This window comes from Astatotilapia calliptera, chromosome 17 (assembly GCF_900246225.1).
Source record: "Astatotilapia calliptera chromosome 17, fAstCal1.2, whole genome shotgun sequence".
Lineage (NCBI taxonomy): Eukaryota > Metazoa > Chordata > Actinopteri > Cichliformes > Cichlidae > Astatotilapia > Astatotilapia calliptera.
Window position 1 is genome coordinate 2,532,209 of NC_039318.1, and position 18,795 is coordinate 2,551,003.

The 18,795-nt window shown below is 40.7% G+C and overlaps 2 protein-coding genes across 2 annotated transcripts in view; one reads left to right on the plus strand and one right to left on the minus strand.

Moving 5' to 3' along the window:
* The window catches only part of LOC113009462 (serine/threonine-protein kinase pim-2-like), a 512,014-nt gene that overhangs the window by 166,342 nt on the left and 326,877 nt on the right, over positions 1–18,795 (plus strand). The gene's annotated exons all lie outside the window — the stretch shown is intronic.
* On the minus strand, positions 13,033–17,500 carry phlda1 (pleckstrin homology-like domain, family A, member 1). The gene is made up of 2 exons (XM_026147782.1): positions 16,531–17,500; positions 13,033–15,377 (listed from the first exon to the last, which is right to left on the minus strand). The coding sequence occupies exon 1, from the start codon at positions 17,020–17,022 to the stop codon at positions 16,570–16,572; it is 453 nt and encodes a 150-aa protein (XP_026003567.1). The 5' UTR covers positions 17,023–17,500; the 3' UTR covers positions 13,033–15,377; positions 16,531–16,569.

Here is an 18,795-nt window from a genome sequence, read left to right on the forward strand (position 1 = left end):
TCACAGTATTTTTGCTAAAACATAGTATTTCTGCCATATTGTGGTATTTGTGCAAGAACATTGAACTGTTATGTTATAGTATTACTACTAAGTCATAGTATTTCTGCGTTGTTATAGTATTTGTGCTAAAACGTAGTATCTCTGCCAAGTCATAGAATTAATGCAATTTCATAGTTTTTTTTTAGGAAATCTGTTATGTTATAGTATTACTACTAAGTCATAGTATTTCTGCCAAATCATAGTATTTGTACTAAATCATAGTACTTGTGCCAAATCATAGTATTTGTTGCACATCATAGTATTAGAACCAAAACATAGTATTTGTCCCAAAGTATCGTATTTGTATGGAGTAATAGTATTTCTTCTAAATCATAGTATTTCAATTAAATCTCAGTAGTTGTGTTAAAATGCAGTATTATTGCCAAATCATAGTATTTGTACCCAATCATAGTATTTTTGCCAAATCGTGGTATTTGTGCCCAAATAATAATTCTGTTATGTTATAGTATTACTACTAAGTTGTAGCATATCTGTTATGTTATAGTGTATCTGCGGAATATAGTATGTGTGCCAAATCATAGTATTTATACCAAATCACAGTATTTGTGCTAAAACATAGTATTTCTGCCATATTGTGGTATTTGTGCAAGAACATTGAACTGTTATGTTATAGTATTACTACTAAGTCATAGTATTTCTGCGTTGTTATAGTATTTGTGCTAAAACGTAGTATCTCTGCCAAGTCATAGAATTACTGCAATTTAATAGTTTTTTTTAGGAAATCTGTTATGTTATAGTATTACTACTCAGTCATAGTATTTCTGCCAAATCATAGTATTCGTGTGAATTTGTATACTGTAATATCACTGTATTATGTAGTGGCTAAGTAGGGGCTGTTTACTAAGTGCATCAGTGTAAATAGGTCATCTCTTGTGTTGGAGTGCCCTCTTGTGGCGCCTTTTGGGTAGTGCCTTAGTAAACGGGAACCCTGTAAAAAGTGGCATCAGACTGATTTGTAGTGGAGGAATTTGTTACCAGTTTTCTTAATCTTTAATCTGTATGCATGTTGTAATGCATACCCTGTTCTTAATCATAGAAACCACACCATATCACCTCTCCACATCCTCCTACTGTATCCCATACCTCCCTGTACCATCCATCTGACCGCAATAAACTCCACCTGTGGTAATCTAATCCCTGGATGTCAGCCTCTCCTTCTGACCGAGGATAGTTATAGTATTTGAGCCAAATCATAGTATTTGTGCTAAAACATAGTATTTCTTCCAAATCATAGTATTTGTGCCAAAGTATAGTATTTCTTCCAAATCATAGTATAACTGCACAATAAAGGTTCTTGAGCCACATCAGTGTTTGTGCCAAATCTTAGTATTTCTTCTAAATCCTAGTAATTCTGCTCAATGATAGAATTTCTGCTATGCTTTAGTACTTTTTTCCTAGATTGTAGTACTTCTGCTAAGACAAAGTATTTCATGTAAATCATAGTATTTCTACCAAGTCCCAATGTTTCTGCTAAATCATAAATAATGTTTTAGTACAAATTGTATGATTTGGTGGAACTTTCTGTGTTCCAGCACAAATGCTATGATTTGGCAGGAAAAAAATATTATTTAGTATAAATACTAAGTTTTAGCAGAAATGCTATGTTTAAACTTTAAAAAATTCTGCTATTTCTGCTGATGTGTGTTATGACTTTTGACCATTGAAATGAATGGAACACATTATCAATGTGGTCACTGATTTTGCATGATGGGCTGAGCTGTGCTTTACCTCAGTGAGATAAGCATCCGTTCTCAGACTGGGAGGCCTGGGTTCAAATCCAGCTTATGGCAACATTTCTTTCACTTAACAGTTAAACTTTTTTTAAACTCTTTTCAACACAAATTTCATTTTATTCACCCCTTTTCAGCAAAATTTTCAGTTTTTTTAACCCCTTTTCATCACAAATCCAAACTTTATCAGCTCTTTTTCAGCAAAAACCTCTTTTCAGCAGAATTCTGCTCATTCAACTCCTTTCAGCAAAATTTTCAGTTTTTTCTGCTGTTTTCAGAAAAAAACTCTTTTCAGCAGAATTCTGCTCATTCACCTCTTTTCAGCAGAAATTCTGCTGATGGAACTCTTTTCAGCAGAATTTTCACCCCTTTTTTTTTGCCCAAATTCTGCTAGCACAATTGTCAATCTCTCCACCTTTTCTTTGTGACAAAGTGTTTGGCTCAGTGAGCTAAATAGCTGCCCTTTGATCAGGAGGGCCAGGTTTGAATCCTGCTCAGGGCATCTTTTTTTTTTTTTGTTTCAACTTTTTCAGCTTTTTTCAGCAGATATCTTCAGCCGTTAAGGCATCCACACTGCATTTTCGCAGGAAATGCAAATTTTTCTAGTTGGTATCTAACATCAGTGCTCATCTTAGAGCTTTTTCTTCATAACATAGGAGTGTTGTGGCATTTATTGATGACAGCATAGCATGCAGCATAACACGCACACACACCTTTAACATCTGTTAAAACTGGCACAGATAACGGTATGAGGGGGGTTAAGCAGATTAAAGTGTCTTTTAATCCCATGGTTGGATGCTCACATCTTGCGCACTTTTTGCGAGTGGGAATTCCTCCCACTGAAGTAAACAGCATCACAGCACTCGCACATTTCCTCCTTAGATCTACCACGAGCCACTATTAGTGCTCAAGGTGAAGATATGAAAGTCATATTAGGGAAATCATACCAACTGCTGTGTGTTAGAATAAGATTCTATATAACCAATGCATTAAAGTGCATCTCAAGCACTGAGAGGGATTTTAATGAAGGCAGGACATTGATGGGGCCCAGCTTCACCTTCTTCTTTACCTGATCGTATAGTGTTTGAAACAGAAACATGTCTGTTCACTTGTCTCCAGTTTTGTTTAGAGCAATTTCATGGTTCTTCACGGTGCATGAACCGCAAAAAGTATTTGATTATTTGATTAACAGCTACTGCCAATATATATAAAAATAAATCCTGCCGTTGTAATCATGAAAACGTTGTATCTTTAGTTGCCAAACTGGTTCTGGCCAACATATATTCCCAGATTAATTTACCTGCAAAGTGCTTTGGTGTCTCAGTTTACATTATTCAGAAACTGCCATTTGGCTACTGGCAGAAGATAATCCCAGTATAACAACAACATTATCTCATGCAAAAAAGGAACTGTGCTTTTCACACAAACAAAGGAGGTACGTCATTGGCTGAGACACAGCTGTGCCTGCTGTTGCAGGCCTATCGCTGACCTTGATGGTGCAAGGAAGGTTGAGTCAGCTCAGCTGGTGGACTGCTGTTATCATAGGCAGACACGGTATAACCTGTGTGTGTGTGTGTGTGTGTGTGTGTGTGTGTGTGTGTGTGTGTGTGTGTGTGTGTGTGTGTGTGTGTGTGTGTGTGTGTGTGTGCGCGCGCGCGCGCACCCAACTGGCCTCCTGCCTACATTAGAGGACATAAATGTCACATAAATACATTTGATCGCTGTTTTGTAGACCTCGTGTTTTCGTTACCACTCAGCTAAAAGGGAAGAAAAACACTATAATTTTCAGAAGGATTTACTTCATTCTTCTCACCCATGTACGCACAGTACTGGACAAAACACACACAAAGACGATGCAAAAAACATATTTTGAGAGTTTTGCTATACTATTAAAAATAAAAGAGCACACTCTATAATATGACACTTGCTGTTCAGCTCTACTCCATTCTACTTCTATCAGTTCAATTCAGTTCTCCTATATAAGCAGCCATTTGCAATAACAGTCACCTCAAGGTGCTTTAGGTAAACCTCAACAGTCAAAGCCCTATAAGTAGTCACTGGGAAACAGTGGGAAGGAAAAACTACCTTTTAACAGGATGAAACCTCCAGCAGAGCCAGGTTCAGGGACAAGAGAGGGAGTGTCATGGCCCCGGGTCTTGAACCCCGAGTTTAAAGTTGTATGGGTTTGTGATTTCTTTTGGGTTTTGTGTGTATCGTGTTTTTCTCTTGCTCTCTGTTATTTGTGCTCTTTTCACTATGTTCCTCCAGTCCTCTCCTCTCAGTGTAAGCTGCTTCTAGTTTTATTTTGATCATCTCTGATCTTGTGTGCCTTGTATTGCATTTAATTTGTTTTCCACTAGTCTTATTACCTTGTGTTTATGTTGTCTGAGTGCCCCCTGCCCTTTGCCCTTCCTCAGTGCTGTGTGTCTACTTATGACGGTTTTTTGTTGTTCAGATCTGCAAACATTTTGGACTTTCTATATTTCAATATGTCAAAAACCTGCCTGTGTGAGAAAAGCAGCCAACAAAAGAAGAAGAGACAGACAAGACCAAACATGTACCAAGTGATTGTATTTTCTTTATTACTGCAATAGTCCTGAAATGACATGATTTCATATCAGTGTGGTTCAATAAATCTTCATTCATGCAGATTTAGGGATGAAAAGTTTTGTAACGCTCTTTTATTTAAACCAGTCTGTATGACGCAGCGCTTACAAAGGATTTAAATATGTGTGGGGGGAAGGTCAACAGGCTAGTTAACTTCAGTTCATTTGATAAATATCACCATGAGACTCTGGTAAGTCAGTGTGTTGACCTAGATGTGTCAGTAAAAATATCTCACTATGTTTCTCGTTTTTTTTCCCTTCCCCTAACATCCACTCAGTCATGGCCAAGGAGCAGCCCAGGAGCCGAAAAATAAAGCCAGCACCAAAGTGACAAAAGCTGCAGTTCCTCTAGTCACAGCCCATGGCCTCAGCAGCACTTACACGCATATCAGAATCAGAATCAGAAACTTTATTGTCATTGTCATGAGAACAACGAAATTAAGAATGGTCCCCGATCATTGCATCATCCCTAGCAATATCAAAATATAAATAAAACAATAAAATTCAATAAATAAAATAGATAGAATACTTAAAATACTAATAAGATATAACAGTAAAACATTCACATACATTCCCACACACATGCTTCAGACCGTGCATAGATTAACACAAGAGTGGCGTGATGGACATTTTTTTGTAGTATTCAGATGTGTTATTGCAGTTGGATAACAGCTGTGTTTGAGTCTATTAGTCCTTCACAGTTTTGCTTTCTGTGGATAGTTTCCTTCTTCACATTTTGATTGGGGTGATTATTTTGTACTTTTTCCCCCTTAATTGCATAAGGGCCACACTGATTAACCTAATTCAGGAGCCGGTTGGAATCTGCTTTTTCAACTCACTAAACTGAAATACTGATTTTGTAGCCCTCTTACAAAATGGCTTTGATGAGACAGATCTGTGCTGAAGCTAAACTGCAAGTTCTGTGATTTCTGTAACTCCCAAAGGTCGGTTGGTCATAAAAAATTTGATCTCATAAAGTTCGGTTTTACAGCCAACACATCTCTGTGTCTGTAAACCCTCACTCAGGATTTTATGGAGTTTTTTAGCAGGAAGAAGGACCAAGGTGACATTTCTACTCTTATCACCAACTTTCTTCTCTAATCACTGAGAAAGGAGAGCTGAGCCAGCTGACCAGCTCTGCCTCTGCTGGGTGGTTTGGCAACAGGTGCTGCTGTGTGTGGGAGGTCATGTAGGACTAAAGCCAGCAAGTACGGAGAGGGTTGAAGTGCAGAGACAGGTAGCAAAGCCAAATCTACAGACGCTCCAGACTCAACACATACACAGAGTAAAGAACAGTTTGAATTACACCAACACCACCCAGGGCTGGAGCAAAAAAACACCATCTTTTCCTATTTAAGGACACAGTATTTACTTTTTTTAGAGGGCATGTCAACATCTAACAAGGTGCAATGACTGAAAATGCATTTTGGTCCAAATATAAAAGAAACAGGCTTGAAAACAGAGCAGCACGAGTTTGAATAGAAAAAGACCCACAGGTGCATTAACGGTCACCTGACTGTGTTGAATTTTAGAAATTACATTTGTCTGAGTCGATAAAGAAAATCTACTTCCTTCTGGCTTTAATTATTCAATGTGCCGTGTCATTATTCAATTCTAATCTAAAATTCATGCTTTTTTTATTGATCGCATGAAAGGCCACTAAACTGTTGCAAAGCAGCGTGGCTTTTGGGAGTTCCTTTTTGCGACACAGAGAAAAGGTGTATTTGAGTAGCAAACATAAAAGCAGAGATAAAGGCACGGTGTTAAATATTAAAAAATAATAACTCCTTTACACCCTCTGGATTTCCAAAACACTTTGATTTTCAAAAGAAATATTTGGCACCATCACATGCAAGTTACAAAAAAGTGAATCAACAAGAGAATCAAGCTGATGACAGCAACCCAAAAACACCCGCAAAATTAAAAGATGCATTTACTCCATTGTTGTCCTAGCACTTACTTGGCTCGCTCGCCTCAACTTGACTCAGTTTTTAGGGTTTTCCATTAGGTAGTAGTTTTTAGTACTCGGCAGGAGTAGGTACTAGTGGAAAAGGGCTTCAAGTGTTCCTAGTTGAAATTCAAAGAAAGCCATACAGTTTAGAACAAGCTTGGCAGAGGTAGGAAAGGAAAGACTTCAAAGACTCTGGAAGGAAAACTAGTGAGAGATGTCTCTAAAGACCCCGGAATAACTGCCAAGACAGTAGTGAGTGACTTTGTAGTGTCACAAAGATGTTCACCAGAACCCAGCACGGGAATGGACTGCCAAAAAATCCACTTCTCCAGATGAGACACCTTTGGGGGAGGCTGAAGTATGCCAAGGACAACCTGGAGAGTCCCGTGACGTCCTGTGGGGTGGATCATTTTGTTTCTTTCCGCAAAATAAAATAAAAGTAAAATATAAGCATGTGAAATAAAATCAAGATGTTTGGAAAAGCAGAGCTCAAAACGTCCTGCTCTGTTGAACAGCACTTTTTAAATGAATTTCACATTTTACACGGAAAGCAGGCTAATGATTCTGTCCTCATCTGTAACCAGCTCACAGTTCTAGTTTGGAGCAATCAATGAAACACTGTATTGAGATGTAAAAGCAAAATAATAAATATTCATTTTGTTGCCGCACATATTTTTCACAGCCTGAATATCACAACTCAAACTGGCAGCACTGAAAAGGCAAATATTGCAAAACTGCAGTTTGTCTGAAAATGCTGGACTCAGCTGTTTCCTCTGCTTTGATGAAACTTGCCTTGATAAGTCACATTTTGAAGTTTGGGCATTGAAGAAATATATCTTGGCCATGGTGCATGCTTCTTTTCAGTTTAGCAACTTTGTGAAGCCTCTGTGTTCTGTCCATGGCTTTCTGACGATGCACAGGTTGACCAGGTTGCTGTTCACTGCTGTAATTATGAGGGACAGAGTACACTGCAAAAGCTGAAGTGCTAGTACCGTATATGGGACGTTAAAATAATGCATAGATGCAAAAACTGTTTGTTTGTTTTGGATCAGGAGGTAACCGTGCGACGTTTTAACGGGGATTGATTGCTTTTGGAGCCAACCTCAAGTAGCCACTAGAGCAACAGCTATTTCAAACACTTCAATGTTGGCTTCACTTCTCAGCCCCAAAGGTTGCTGCTTATTTCTCTTTTATCTTAACCTAACATTCTCTAACAGGAAAATCTGTGATATAACTCAAGCAAAGAGGCTATAAGGAATACAAAGCTGTAGCTATCTGATAAAAACCAACTAAACCCCAAACACGTCACAGTGTCTATGAATCACAGAGAAGCCCAGCGATGATTTTATATTCCACGGCACTTTTGCCTGGAGACATGTTTGCATAACTGAAACTCCAGTCTGTGCCCACACATACACACATGGAATGAAATGGGCAAACTGACAAGCTGAAATACTTTCTCAAAGAGCCAGCTTGCCTTGCTCATTATAATTATTATTTTTTTCTTTCCATTTGGGTCATTTACATAGAAATTATAAAACACACAGTTTATGTACTACTAAACAGATGGTTCAGTATTCCTGGATTCTTTATATGGCTTTACCACACTGCACAGCCGGCTAATAGCTAATCACATGAAGCATAATGGTTTAAAAATGCTCAATAGTTCAAATGAAGGTCTAAAATATGGCAGCATTTATTTTGCGTTCCGACTACAGAATAATGAAACTTAGATTAAACCAACAAAAAAAAACCGCAACTTGAGTGGAGCACTCGCTGGTGTGCAGTCCATCAGGAATACAGACAAAAGCTCAAACAAGTTGGCTCTGATTGTAACGTGCAGCATGAACAAAGCACCGTATAGCAGTCTTACACCTATCTATCTTCCACCCACACAGCAGCGAGAAAATAAAACAGCTACTGTGTGAACAATCTGCACTCCGTTCTCTCCGCTGATGAGCTGTTTCCCCGTCTGACGAAGCCCGTGGAGTCGGGCTGACGCCAGATGTCCCAGAATAATGGGCCTTTCTTTGTGTACCTGTTATCGCTTCGCCACTTTGAATAACGAAGCAATCTGAGCGGCTGCTACACGAGCCGTGATACGACGTTGATGTAGCACAATAAGAGTGGCAGCTGAGGATGATTATGGCTTTTAGACAGTGGTTAACAACACTTGTGGACCAAACCTTTTTCTATGATCAAGCAAACAAATATCAGAATAAAAGCAAAACAAACCAGGAAATGTTCAGAGCAAGCGTAAAGCAGTAGAGCATTTGACTCTCAGACTGCTTATGAAGAAAAGCACAATACTGCTCGTGAAATGCTGTCACTTGTAAAAACCATGCCATATTTCTGCACACTGTATAAACAGTGAGTTAAAGTATGCTGTGTGCGTCAGATAACAGAGGCACATTAGCAAAATCAAAATGTTATATGAAGGCGGGGCATAGTTACTACATGAGGAAGAAAACTGGTTTGCTGGTCCAGTGGCAGGATGTGTGGCTCATAAATGTATAATCAGAGGTTGCCTGGTCTGCTGACCTCACCTTTTCATAACTGCTGAGCATAAAGAAAAAAAATCCTTAAAAACTAACAATCGAAGGGAAAAATATACTCTATGTATTAAAGTATGAAGGTGTCAGAGGTGTTTCAGACGCCTGCTGTGCAAAGTCTAACAAACATGATGACTGCATGCAAATCCACACTCCTCAATTTGCAAATGAAATGAGATTATTGTATCCATGTTGCATATCTTTGTATAGCTGCAGCATATCATTTAGCTGAACATTATAGTAACCCCAAGATGGACAGTTCCAGTCTGGCCTGTTAATCTGTTCAGGAAGTTGAGCCAAAATCGGGGAGCAGTCCCAGCAGGCGACAGGGTGCACCCTCGTTTCCCCTGGGAAGAGTGGGCTCAAGGAGCTGGGGCAGCAGAAGCCTCGGATGAGCACAGGCACGGAAACTCCAACAAGCTGCACAGCATCCTAGGCCATCGCGGGCAAGAAAACCCAGAAACTAAAACAAAAAAAGAAGAAGAATGAAAAAAAGAGTCCCCCGGTGTGAGCCTATTCATAATCCTTTTTTCATCACCGAGGACCCCTCATGACGGCTCACTTTACCGCAGTTCATTTTTGGACGGGGCACAAGAGGCAGCGGTGGAGGTGAGCTGGCACTTAGGCAACTTTTCAGAAGTACTTAAGGTTTTGTGAGGGTACAAAACCCTGTTTACTCTTTCCCTCCTAGGCTCCTGGACGTCTGATTGGCCAACATTTTGTTTTTAGCATTTACATGTGTTTGAATTTAACATGTACATATGAAAGTTACTGTTGTCTCAGACCCTGAAAGGCAGTGTTAGGCTGAGCCAGTGGAATAGTTAAATTTTGCCGTTTCACTCAAAACTACAGAATTAAAACTGTGCTCCTCCGAGTACAGTCGGAGAATAAAAAAAGCCCACAAAAGAGTATTTCCTGTGTCCTGTCTCATTCCCCATGACCGGGCCACACATGGGAACGGAGATATTTTTTCAAAACTGCACGTGTGGACGGGATATTTTTTTTAAAACGAAAAGGGAAAATCTCAGTTTTCAAAAATACCCGTGTACGTGTGAATGTAGCCTCAGTGACTTGTAGCAAAAACAGGTTACATAATCGTTCGCGACACAAACTAAACAGGTACTGAGTCAAACTACCTTCAGCTAGGAACTGCGATTGAAGCCACAACCAATGGGAGTAAAGAAAACCACTGACTGGCATATATTGATTGGCAACCCTCTAAAAGAATCGGAAGAGTGTGTGACAAGTGACTTACTCTTTTTGTGGACAGGAACCAGTGCCACCACTTCCAGTAAGATAATAGCAAATACAGCTAAAGAACATTATGGAGGAAACAAGTTTACTAATAGACGTAAATTCATCTGGTGGTCAGAAACACAGCTCCACAGCTTTTACTCTCCTGGAACTGTGTTTCCTTACAGAGTTGGTGGCAGGAGCAGACAACGCCCGACTGTCTGCTAAAGTAAAACACAGACAATGTAGCAAATTTGTAACAACTTAAGTGGTCACACCAGTTTAGAATACTAAGTTATACTAAGCTAACCTGAACTATAGCTTAGGTTAAATTAAATCGACTTTCTCAACAAGCGTATAAGCTACTGTACATGAGTGATATGCAGTCTGAGGATCAACGACTGCCCGAGGCACTCATATACTGCAGTTCTCACAAAGTCATTTAGCCTAATCATATAATAGTGGATCCAGGGAAGGTTGCTGGTTACCCGGAATATTCTGCAATTTATGGACACATGAATTCACTACTATAAAATCAACAAGGCCTGACAATTTTTATGCACCATTTGAGTGCCAGTATTGTGGCATACATACAAATGGTCTGCTTAAAGATCCCGGGCCAGAGTGTACCTGCTCCAAATGCAATATATAAGACTCAGCTTTGGAAGGGATCTCGTAAAGAATGTACTTTTAAGACTTGAAGCGTTGTAGGCAGAAAATCCACCACAAACTAAATGCAACAGATAAGGACACACAGACACACTAAGTGATGAGTTTATGCTCTTTTTACATGTTTATACTATAGAAGGGAAGGGGATAAAGACTTCTAGGCATGTCTGCCAGCTGAACTTCATCACAGCATCACCTGAAGCAAGCAGGCTCCATTCAAATGTAACATACAAAATCCTGCACTGTCTTCATCCATCTTAACCTGTGCAGGTGGTCGGACATGAAACCAACCTTTAAACATATATATATTTGTCTGTGAACTTCAAGTCTGGGAAATAGACCTGAATATCTTAGACTTGCTGGCTTAGTTTCTACCTTTAAATCCTATTAGCTGTTCTTTTTTTAACATATAAAGACTTTCAACGAGCTAGTTTAGTGTCTTACTCTCTTCATTCTTAAATTGTTATGCTGCATTGTTTATTGCATTACTTGTGCAACACCTTAAAACTTGTATTATTCATCCAAAAGGGTCTTATGAAATCGCTCACTGTGGAATTAACTTCCATCAGCACCAAAGATGAGCTTCAAGTTTCAGTACAATGTGTGTGATTTTGTTCTGTTTCGTGCCCTTTTGTCACAACTGAAATTATTCATTATTCCCAAATTTGTCTGTGCGGGATACCTGTAGGAAAATACAGAATACAGAGAACTCTGGTGAAGGTATTAAAATGTGACACTGATATACTGATTCAATTTATATCACAGTCAACTTTTAACTTCTGGACTTGACATATAAAGGATAAGCCAGAATCCAGTCGCCCAAAATAGTCTTGTTTTGAATCAGCTTCTTGTTTGGAGATATTGAGTGAGCATCTTGATAAATAGGCTGGATACAGAAGAAACCTTTTTTTTTTTTTTTTTTTTTAATTGTCCTTTCCTGTGAGTAGCCCGGTGGTGGAACAATGGCAGCGGAGTATCCCGAAGGGACCCCACAAGTTTGGATTAGATGCTCTTCCTAAATCACTCGCAGCCACATGCACCTATATGTGGCACGATATTCCTCCATCGTGAAAACCAAGTCCCCCACATCATACTCCAGATCAAAGAGAGCTGCTGATGGTGAGGAATGAGTTAGCGCTCATCCTACATGCCAAGACGGAACTACAGAGGCTTCTTAAGTAATGTTTGAAGAGCAGCTGCCGCGGCTAGTTCAGAGGGGCCGGCTGCCATGTTGGACGGTCTCCAACAACAGCAAGAACTGTAATCGTATCCTTGTTGATCCTTTCTCTGCTTTGTAGGACAGTCTGAACACAGAGCTACAAATGAACACAGAAGCTAACCACTTTTGTTAGGTTAAGAAGAAAACATTGACTGTGATGCACTTATTGTTAGCAGTAAAACTCTGGAATTAACGTGTTACTGGATGGAAATGAACAATGTGATCTCTTTAACTAGAAAGATCATTCTGGATACTTGTTAAACTTTATTCTTTCCTTCAGCAAACTGAGTATTTTCAAAACTGTATCCATAAGTAGTGCCAAACACTGAGTTTGTTACCCTTTTCTATCTCTTCTTGTTCAAAGTTGGTGTTCAGAATAATGTGTAAATTGCCAAAAACAACAACGAAAGTACAAGTTCGGCTCAGAAGCAACAGAACCTTTTAACTTAAGTATTTTTGCTGTTCCAAACTTGTCCTGGTATGACCAGTGGGCTAATGTCACAAACTTACTGATAATTACGCAACCATTCTGCCTGTACTGCTGTTGTCACAGCTTGTAGCACTGATCATCAAGGAAATAAAAACATACTTAGCCTTCACCTTAGAGCCTCTGCTCTGTTTGATAAGAACATTAAGTAGAACAGGTAATGAAGGACATGGTTCACACAGAGTAGTCCAGCATTCCTGTGTTGGAGAGAGTGCTGCCTGTCACATGCACCATGTTTAATGAAATTAACTCTGCTTTGAACAGAGGAGGAGCTGGAGCCACGTGCGCTTTTGACATTACACGCTCAGTTTATCTGAGCAACGACAACTGCCAGTGAAACCCAATTCTCTCTGTGGTTTCTACTTTTAGAGCAGGAAACATGGGGTGAGAGGTTCAGGGGTTGTAAAGCACTGAAAGGCTGGAGACGGACAGAGCAGCAGCTAGTTAAACAGGTCACGGAAAAGTCCCTGCAGGGCTGACATTCATCTGCCGCTACAGGAGAAGAAAGCACAGGAGACAACAGACTGAGTTTGGTTTGGTTTTTTCTTGCTTTTTTGTTTTTTTTAATGGAATGTATCTTGTATCGAGGTATGAAAATAGATCTCACGTTGAAATAAGAAATTGAACAGTGGCTACAAAGGGCACAGCTATAACTGTGTGTAATGATGGCAACAGGAAGGAATGTCAGAGAAGCATCACACCAGTTGCATTAGATAAAGGGCAAAGCTGTGACCCTGTGTGGGAGATGACAACAACACGGAGACATGTGCTGGTCTGCCGGTGATACGCTGGCAAGTGGGGATAGCAGAGGGAAACTGCCAGCTAACAGGAAACGACATGAGCCACAGTGAGATAAAATGTTTCCTGACAGCACGATATTCCTCCATCGTGAAAACCAATCAAGGACATTTCTGAGCCCATTACCCAGCATGTCCCTGTAAATGTTGCCATGTACCACACCGTTTCAAAGTATTATCGGTCTGTTTGCTTTCACATGAAAAGTATGTCATGCCTATTAAAACTTTGCAAACGAGTGTTGTGGTTTTACAAACATTTCTCAGAGGCAGAGCTGCTACAGAGACAGAAAGAATCTCAGTGGTCATGATAAATGTCTGTTAGCACAGCGAATGACGGTGCTTTAGCTTTACTTGGATGGCTGGCTAGCTTAAATTCACAAACTCCTATCAAAATACAGCTAACTGGGAAAACAAAACCTATCAGGTCTAAATGCCACAATATTTTGTTGTGCAACATGGACATTAGAGAAACATTTGTACAACTACAATGCTTGTTGATACATTACTTACTGATAGTAAGTATCACAGTGAACAACTCAAAATCTGGACCTGCAGCACTTTTTTCAATTTCTCCGTCTTTAGTGATTTGAACAAATGGTAAATGGTCTGTATTTGTATAGCGCTTTACTAGTTTTTACTAGTTGATTCTTTCAGTTACAAAGTTTCTAAAAGAATCAAATTCTGATGACCATTAAGTTTTACACGGGCCAAGTAGGTTTAACGTGACACATGAAACCAATTGCAAGTGGAGAAGGTAACATTGCATTTGGGGAGACTATGAATATGGAAATCAAAAGAGCTGGCATTTAAAATAGGTCTTTTTTTATGTATAAATGTCAATAATCTCTGTATGAGTGTCTGTGCAAAGTTTCGTTCAGATCGGCCCGCCCCTGAAGGAGGAGGTAGGGTCCATACAGACATACTACAATCACTATAGTAATACTGTTAACCCAATCATGCTTATGTAGTCACTTAATACGCCAAGTAATAAGGACTTGGATTTCCTATGAACCTGAAATTTCAGAAGTTGGTAAGAAACTTAATATAACTTAAAAGCCACATGAGCTCTCTGCAAAGACTCGCTTGGCCCCTAACAGGACAGTAAAACTCAAAAACAGAAGCTTTACAATCTCTGATTCCACACAACTCTGAGAACGTTGGGACTGTCTGCTGTTTCTTTAAGTTTTCCTTCTCTGTTTCAGCCATGCCAGAAAAGATTTAGCACAACCACTGAACCTGTCTCAGATTGCAGCTCAGATTCTGCAAACTGGTGTTGTAACTCACACACATCCACTTTACTTTGCACTAATAATCTTCTGCTGTTACTAAGCTCTGCTCTGTAACCACTGAAAACCAGCTGAGTGTGATAAGCTAGCATCTTCTTTAGTTTTAAGACTCACATAAAGCAAAGATATCAGACAACTTCTGTATCTATGAATGCAGCAAAAAAACAAAAACAAAATTACGATCGATTTACACCGTAAAACACTCCCATATACTGCCGCTATACAAATGAAGAGCGGAAAATAATGTTTGTATATACTGAGCAGGTATATCAGCTTATAGACTCCCTACAGATCTTCAGTATTGTGAGTTATAACACTGCACAAGCGAAAAAAAATTGTTTTGAAATGAGTCTTTGGTTCAGTTGAAAAATAAAACAATGGACAGTGACACATTCTACTAATAGTGAACTGGTTTGGCTAACCTACGATATCCATCCTAATACATATGCAAGCTTATTTCCAATGGCCTTGTAGGCTATGAACCGCAAAGCCACTCCTTCCTCTTCCATTTATCAACAATGTAACATTTTTATAGAAAATATATATATACACTTCTAATAAATAAGAGATAAACCCATCGCATGGTAGAACACAGCTCTTTTTTTCTCACATGCTTTTTGTCCATGAGTCTTTTGTGAAACAAGTCTCTGTACTGAAAAAGGGCGAGGCGCAGGTCTGTGGAAACCACCGCATGGAAGAGGGGTTCTCCTGGAGAATGGAGGCTCGGTGGGGAAGCGGCAGGGAGAGATGCACCTCGGGTTCAGATTCATCCACCAGCTGAGTTAACCTGCAGATGCAATCAGTTAGTCAGGCTATTGCGCGTGTATGCATTATTTATATCATTATGCTTTTGCATGGAAAAGAAAGAAATAAACACAAATAGCAAAATATACAAAAAGTCATATTTCTGCTGAGTTTTTCTGCTGTCACATAGTCTAACAGTATTAGCATCAGCAAATGCTATAATCTCCAAATAATGTCCTCAGTCTCCTCCTCTGCAGTGCACTTAATTAAGACCACAGAACAGCAAAATCCTGATCTATGGACATTTACTGTGGGGGAAGGATCGCTTTTGAAATCTATTCCTCTTACAAAACCAGTGAATGTGTTTTAACAGCGGTTTGGGTTTAAACTAAAGATAATGCACTCTAATGACTCTTCAGTAAGAGGGTTTGTGCCATATTTGTAATTGATGCGGATTATTTTTCACCGTGAATTGGGAAAAACAAACATCTGTGTTGGTTCAGGCTGGCTTTGAGTGTTTGACTGGACCAAAAGCTGCACGTGCTCCGTCCAGCTGCTCCTACAGAACACCTTAAGACGCATTTGTGGGCTTCACGTCATGTGCGCGCGCACCTTCACGAATACGCCTGCAAAGTCTGCGCATATCTACGCGTAATTTGGCACGCGATGTTTCACTTCAGCTTTACTTAAACTTTAGTGCATGAATCTTTACACCAGTTTAAAGTTAGCTTAAATTTAGATTTAGACAGATGGACTACTATTTTAAATCGCACACGAGTCTTTCGGTTATGTATGGATGAAGTGAATTGTCGGAATTACTTAACTGTAAGTGATTATGTCAGGGGCATCATTTCATTTTACGGTTATCAGAGCGAAAGGTAGGTTTTGGTGAGAAACCCTTTTATAAAATGTCAAACCTGCCGTCGAAGTCTCTTTTCTTGCGAGCGAATTCACCTCCACGAGGGGGGGTACAAGGAGGCCTAAAGCGCGCGGGGGGCTCCTAAACTTTTTTTTTTGTTTCACCAAAATAAATCCTGGTTTCGTGGGATTAGTTGGACCACTGACAGTAAAACACGCGTCCCTGCTCTTGGTTCAAACATCCAGAAGATAAACGCTTTTTAATTTAAAGGGTACCCCCGGGTGGTCCGCGGACCCGGGGGAGCCCCCTCCACCGCTTTCTCCTGTAGCTGTCTTACCGCAAATCGTGCACCAGTGTCTGCGGGACTCGCCGCAGGTCACGCTACGTTCGGAGAGCTGCGCACGGTCTTTTGTCCGGGCATCTGCACCACGAGCAGCTGCTGCTTCTGCCGGGTGGACTTGACGGCCAGGATCGCCTGCCGGTTCTTGTACTGGACCATCTGCAGAGTGATCTCCGCGTTCCAGCCCTCGTCTTGCGGGCACCTGAAGTCGATCTCCTTCCCCTCCGTCATGACCACCGTGAAGTACACGTATTTACCCTTCCGCTCCACGCAGTCCACCGTCTTCATGTTGGCGAAGTGGAGCTCCTTGACTTTGCCCGCGTCCCCGCCGCCGCCGTGATGCTGCTGGTGGTCGTGTTGCTTGGGCGGCAGCAGCAGCACGCCGTCCTCGGTCAGGACGCAGTGTTTCTTCTTCCAGAGCTGCAGCAGCCCGTCGCTCCGTTTCTCCAGCAGACCCTCCTTGAACACTTTCCTCCCGTTTTCCAGCATGTTTACCCGGACGCCTCGGTGCTCCTGCCCTTCGTGGCTGCTTCACGGACTGGACGCGTGTTTTACTCCCAAGCAGGTGAAAAGCATGGGATGCTGCTTGTGACTGCGGCTCCAAGAAGCGCTGGCTGTAGTGAGAAGGCTGCCAGCCTGCCTGTCTGCTTGCGGTGTTTGTGTGTTGTGTGTGTATATGTGTGTGTGTGAGAGAGAGAGAAGTGGGTTGGGGGCGGGAGGGGTCTGAAGAGGTGCACCGCCCCCCTGAGTAACATCCAGCCTCCTGGGATGAGCACAAAGCAGAGTACTGATAACGTCAGTATTTTCAGTTTAGTATGGAAGAAGAGATTGAAAGTCTGCCAGTATGTGCAGACGCATCAGAGGTGCTTTAAGTTGCACTGCGCAGAGCTGAGATTTCGCCTTCATGCATAAACACTGTAACACCGCCTAGACTGAAACGCAGGCAAATTATTGTAGTCAGTCATTCAGATTCACTGCCCTCCAAGTGAATCCCAGTGACAGTAAGCACCTGCAGCCTGCTTTACATGCACTCAGTTTTCATTTGCATCACTACTGCTGCCCTTCACTCTCCATTCAATTGACCTTTTGGTTCTTGTGTGGGGTTCTGTGTGCTCATGTTCAGTTTCTATTACAAACCGCACTCCCCGCTGGACATGGTTTCAAATGTTGCACAACTGCGCCATCTGCTGGAACAAGCACTTCATAGGCCACATTCCCAGCGTAGTTTGAAAAGTAATTTCTGGGGCTTGTGTTTTTTTTTTTTTTTTTTTTATTCAGTGTGTTTTGTTGGTAATCATAATGAGTGGGTTATTTATAACACAAAGAAATCACCTGCTTTTCAAGTATGATGGCTTCATTATAACCAGTCCAGTTCTTTTTTGGTCCCTTAAATGACATTTATAAAACTGCTGTGATATTTGTTATTCAGAATTTCTGACACTCTTGGCCAAATCTGTTTTGACAAAAGACATTTTTTCATGTCAATGAGACTTTAACAGGATAAATGAAGGAAATACAAGTCACTTTCCCAAAGAACAGGTATATTCAAGGCAGTAAATGAAGCCGACTCACGTGCATAAGAGTTTAAATTGGAACGCTTATTTTAAACACAACACTTTGTCAGGACCATTTGTGATATTTTATGATGCACGACTACAAGTTTAAAAATAAGTGTCAGGGCATGCAAATATACTTTGATGGCAACCTAATAACCATGCTGTAGTTTCCGGGTGATAACAAGCAAAGCATTGTGTTGATGTGACAGATTGAAATATTCTACAAACAAAAACTTGATGGGGAGGAGAGAGAGAAAAAGTCAGCCATCACATACATGTTTAACCAATTTATTCATGAACATACACGTACAGTTATTGAGTACATTAGTATTTTGTAGCATAGCATTTTGCCTTGACAACAGCTGCTCAGAAGGACGCCCCCACAGAAATCCAGTCAGTCCATTTCCAATGAACATGATCTGGACACTCCCTGCAAAATGCCAAGTACCCTGGATCTCCACAGTGGACATGATGATGCCCCAATGACAACCAACAGATGGCTGTTCTCACAACCGAGGGGAGAGAAAGGGGGGGGGACGCTAAAGGACTGGGGGGAGCAAGGCTGCTGTTACATTTCAGTTCCTCTCCTGGCTTTAAGTATTGCTCCGACAACCTTTTCCAAGGCATTCTGGGTAACAAAGGAAGCAGGTTTGGGTGGGCAGGGTGGTGGGTCATGAGCCAACACAATGGCCTTATCACACTCCCC

What these genes read in the sequence shown, in the direction of transcription:
- phlda1 (XM_026147782.1), bottom strand. Translation starts at nt 17,022, where the DNA reads ATGCTGGAAAACGGGAGGAAAGTGTTCAAGGAGGGTCTGCTGGAGAAA.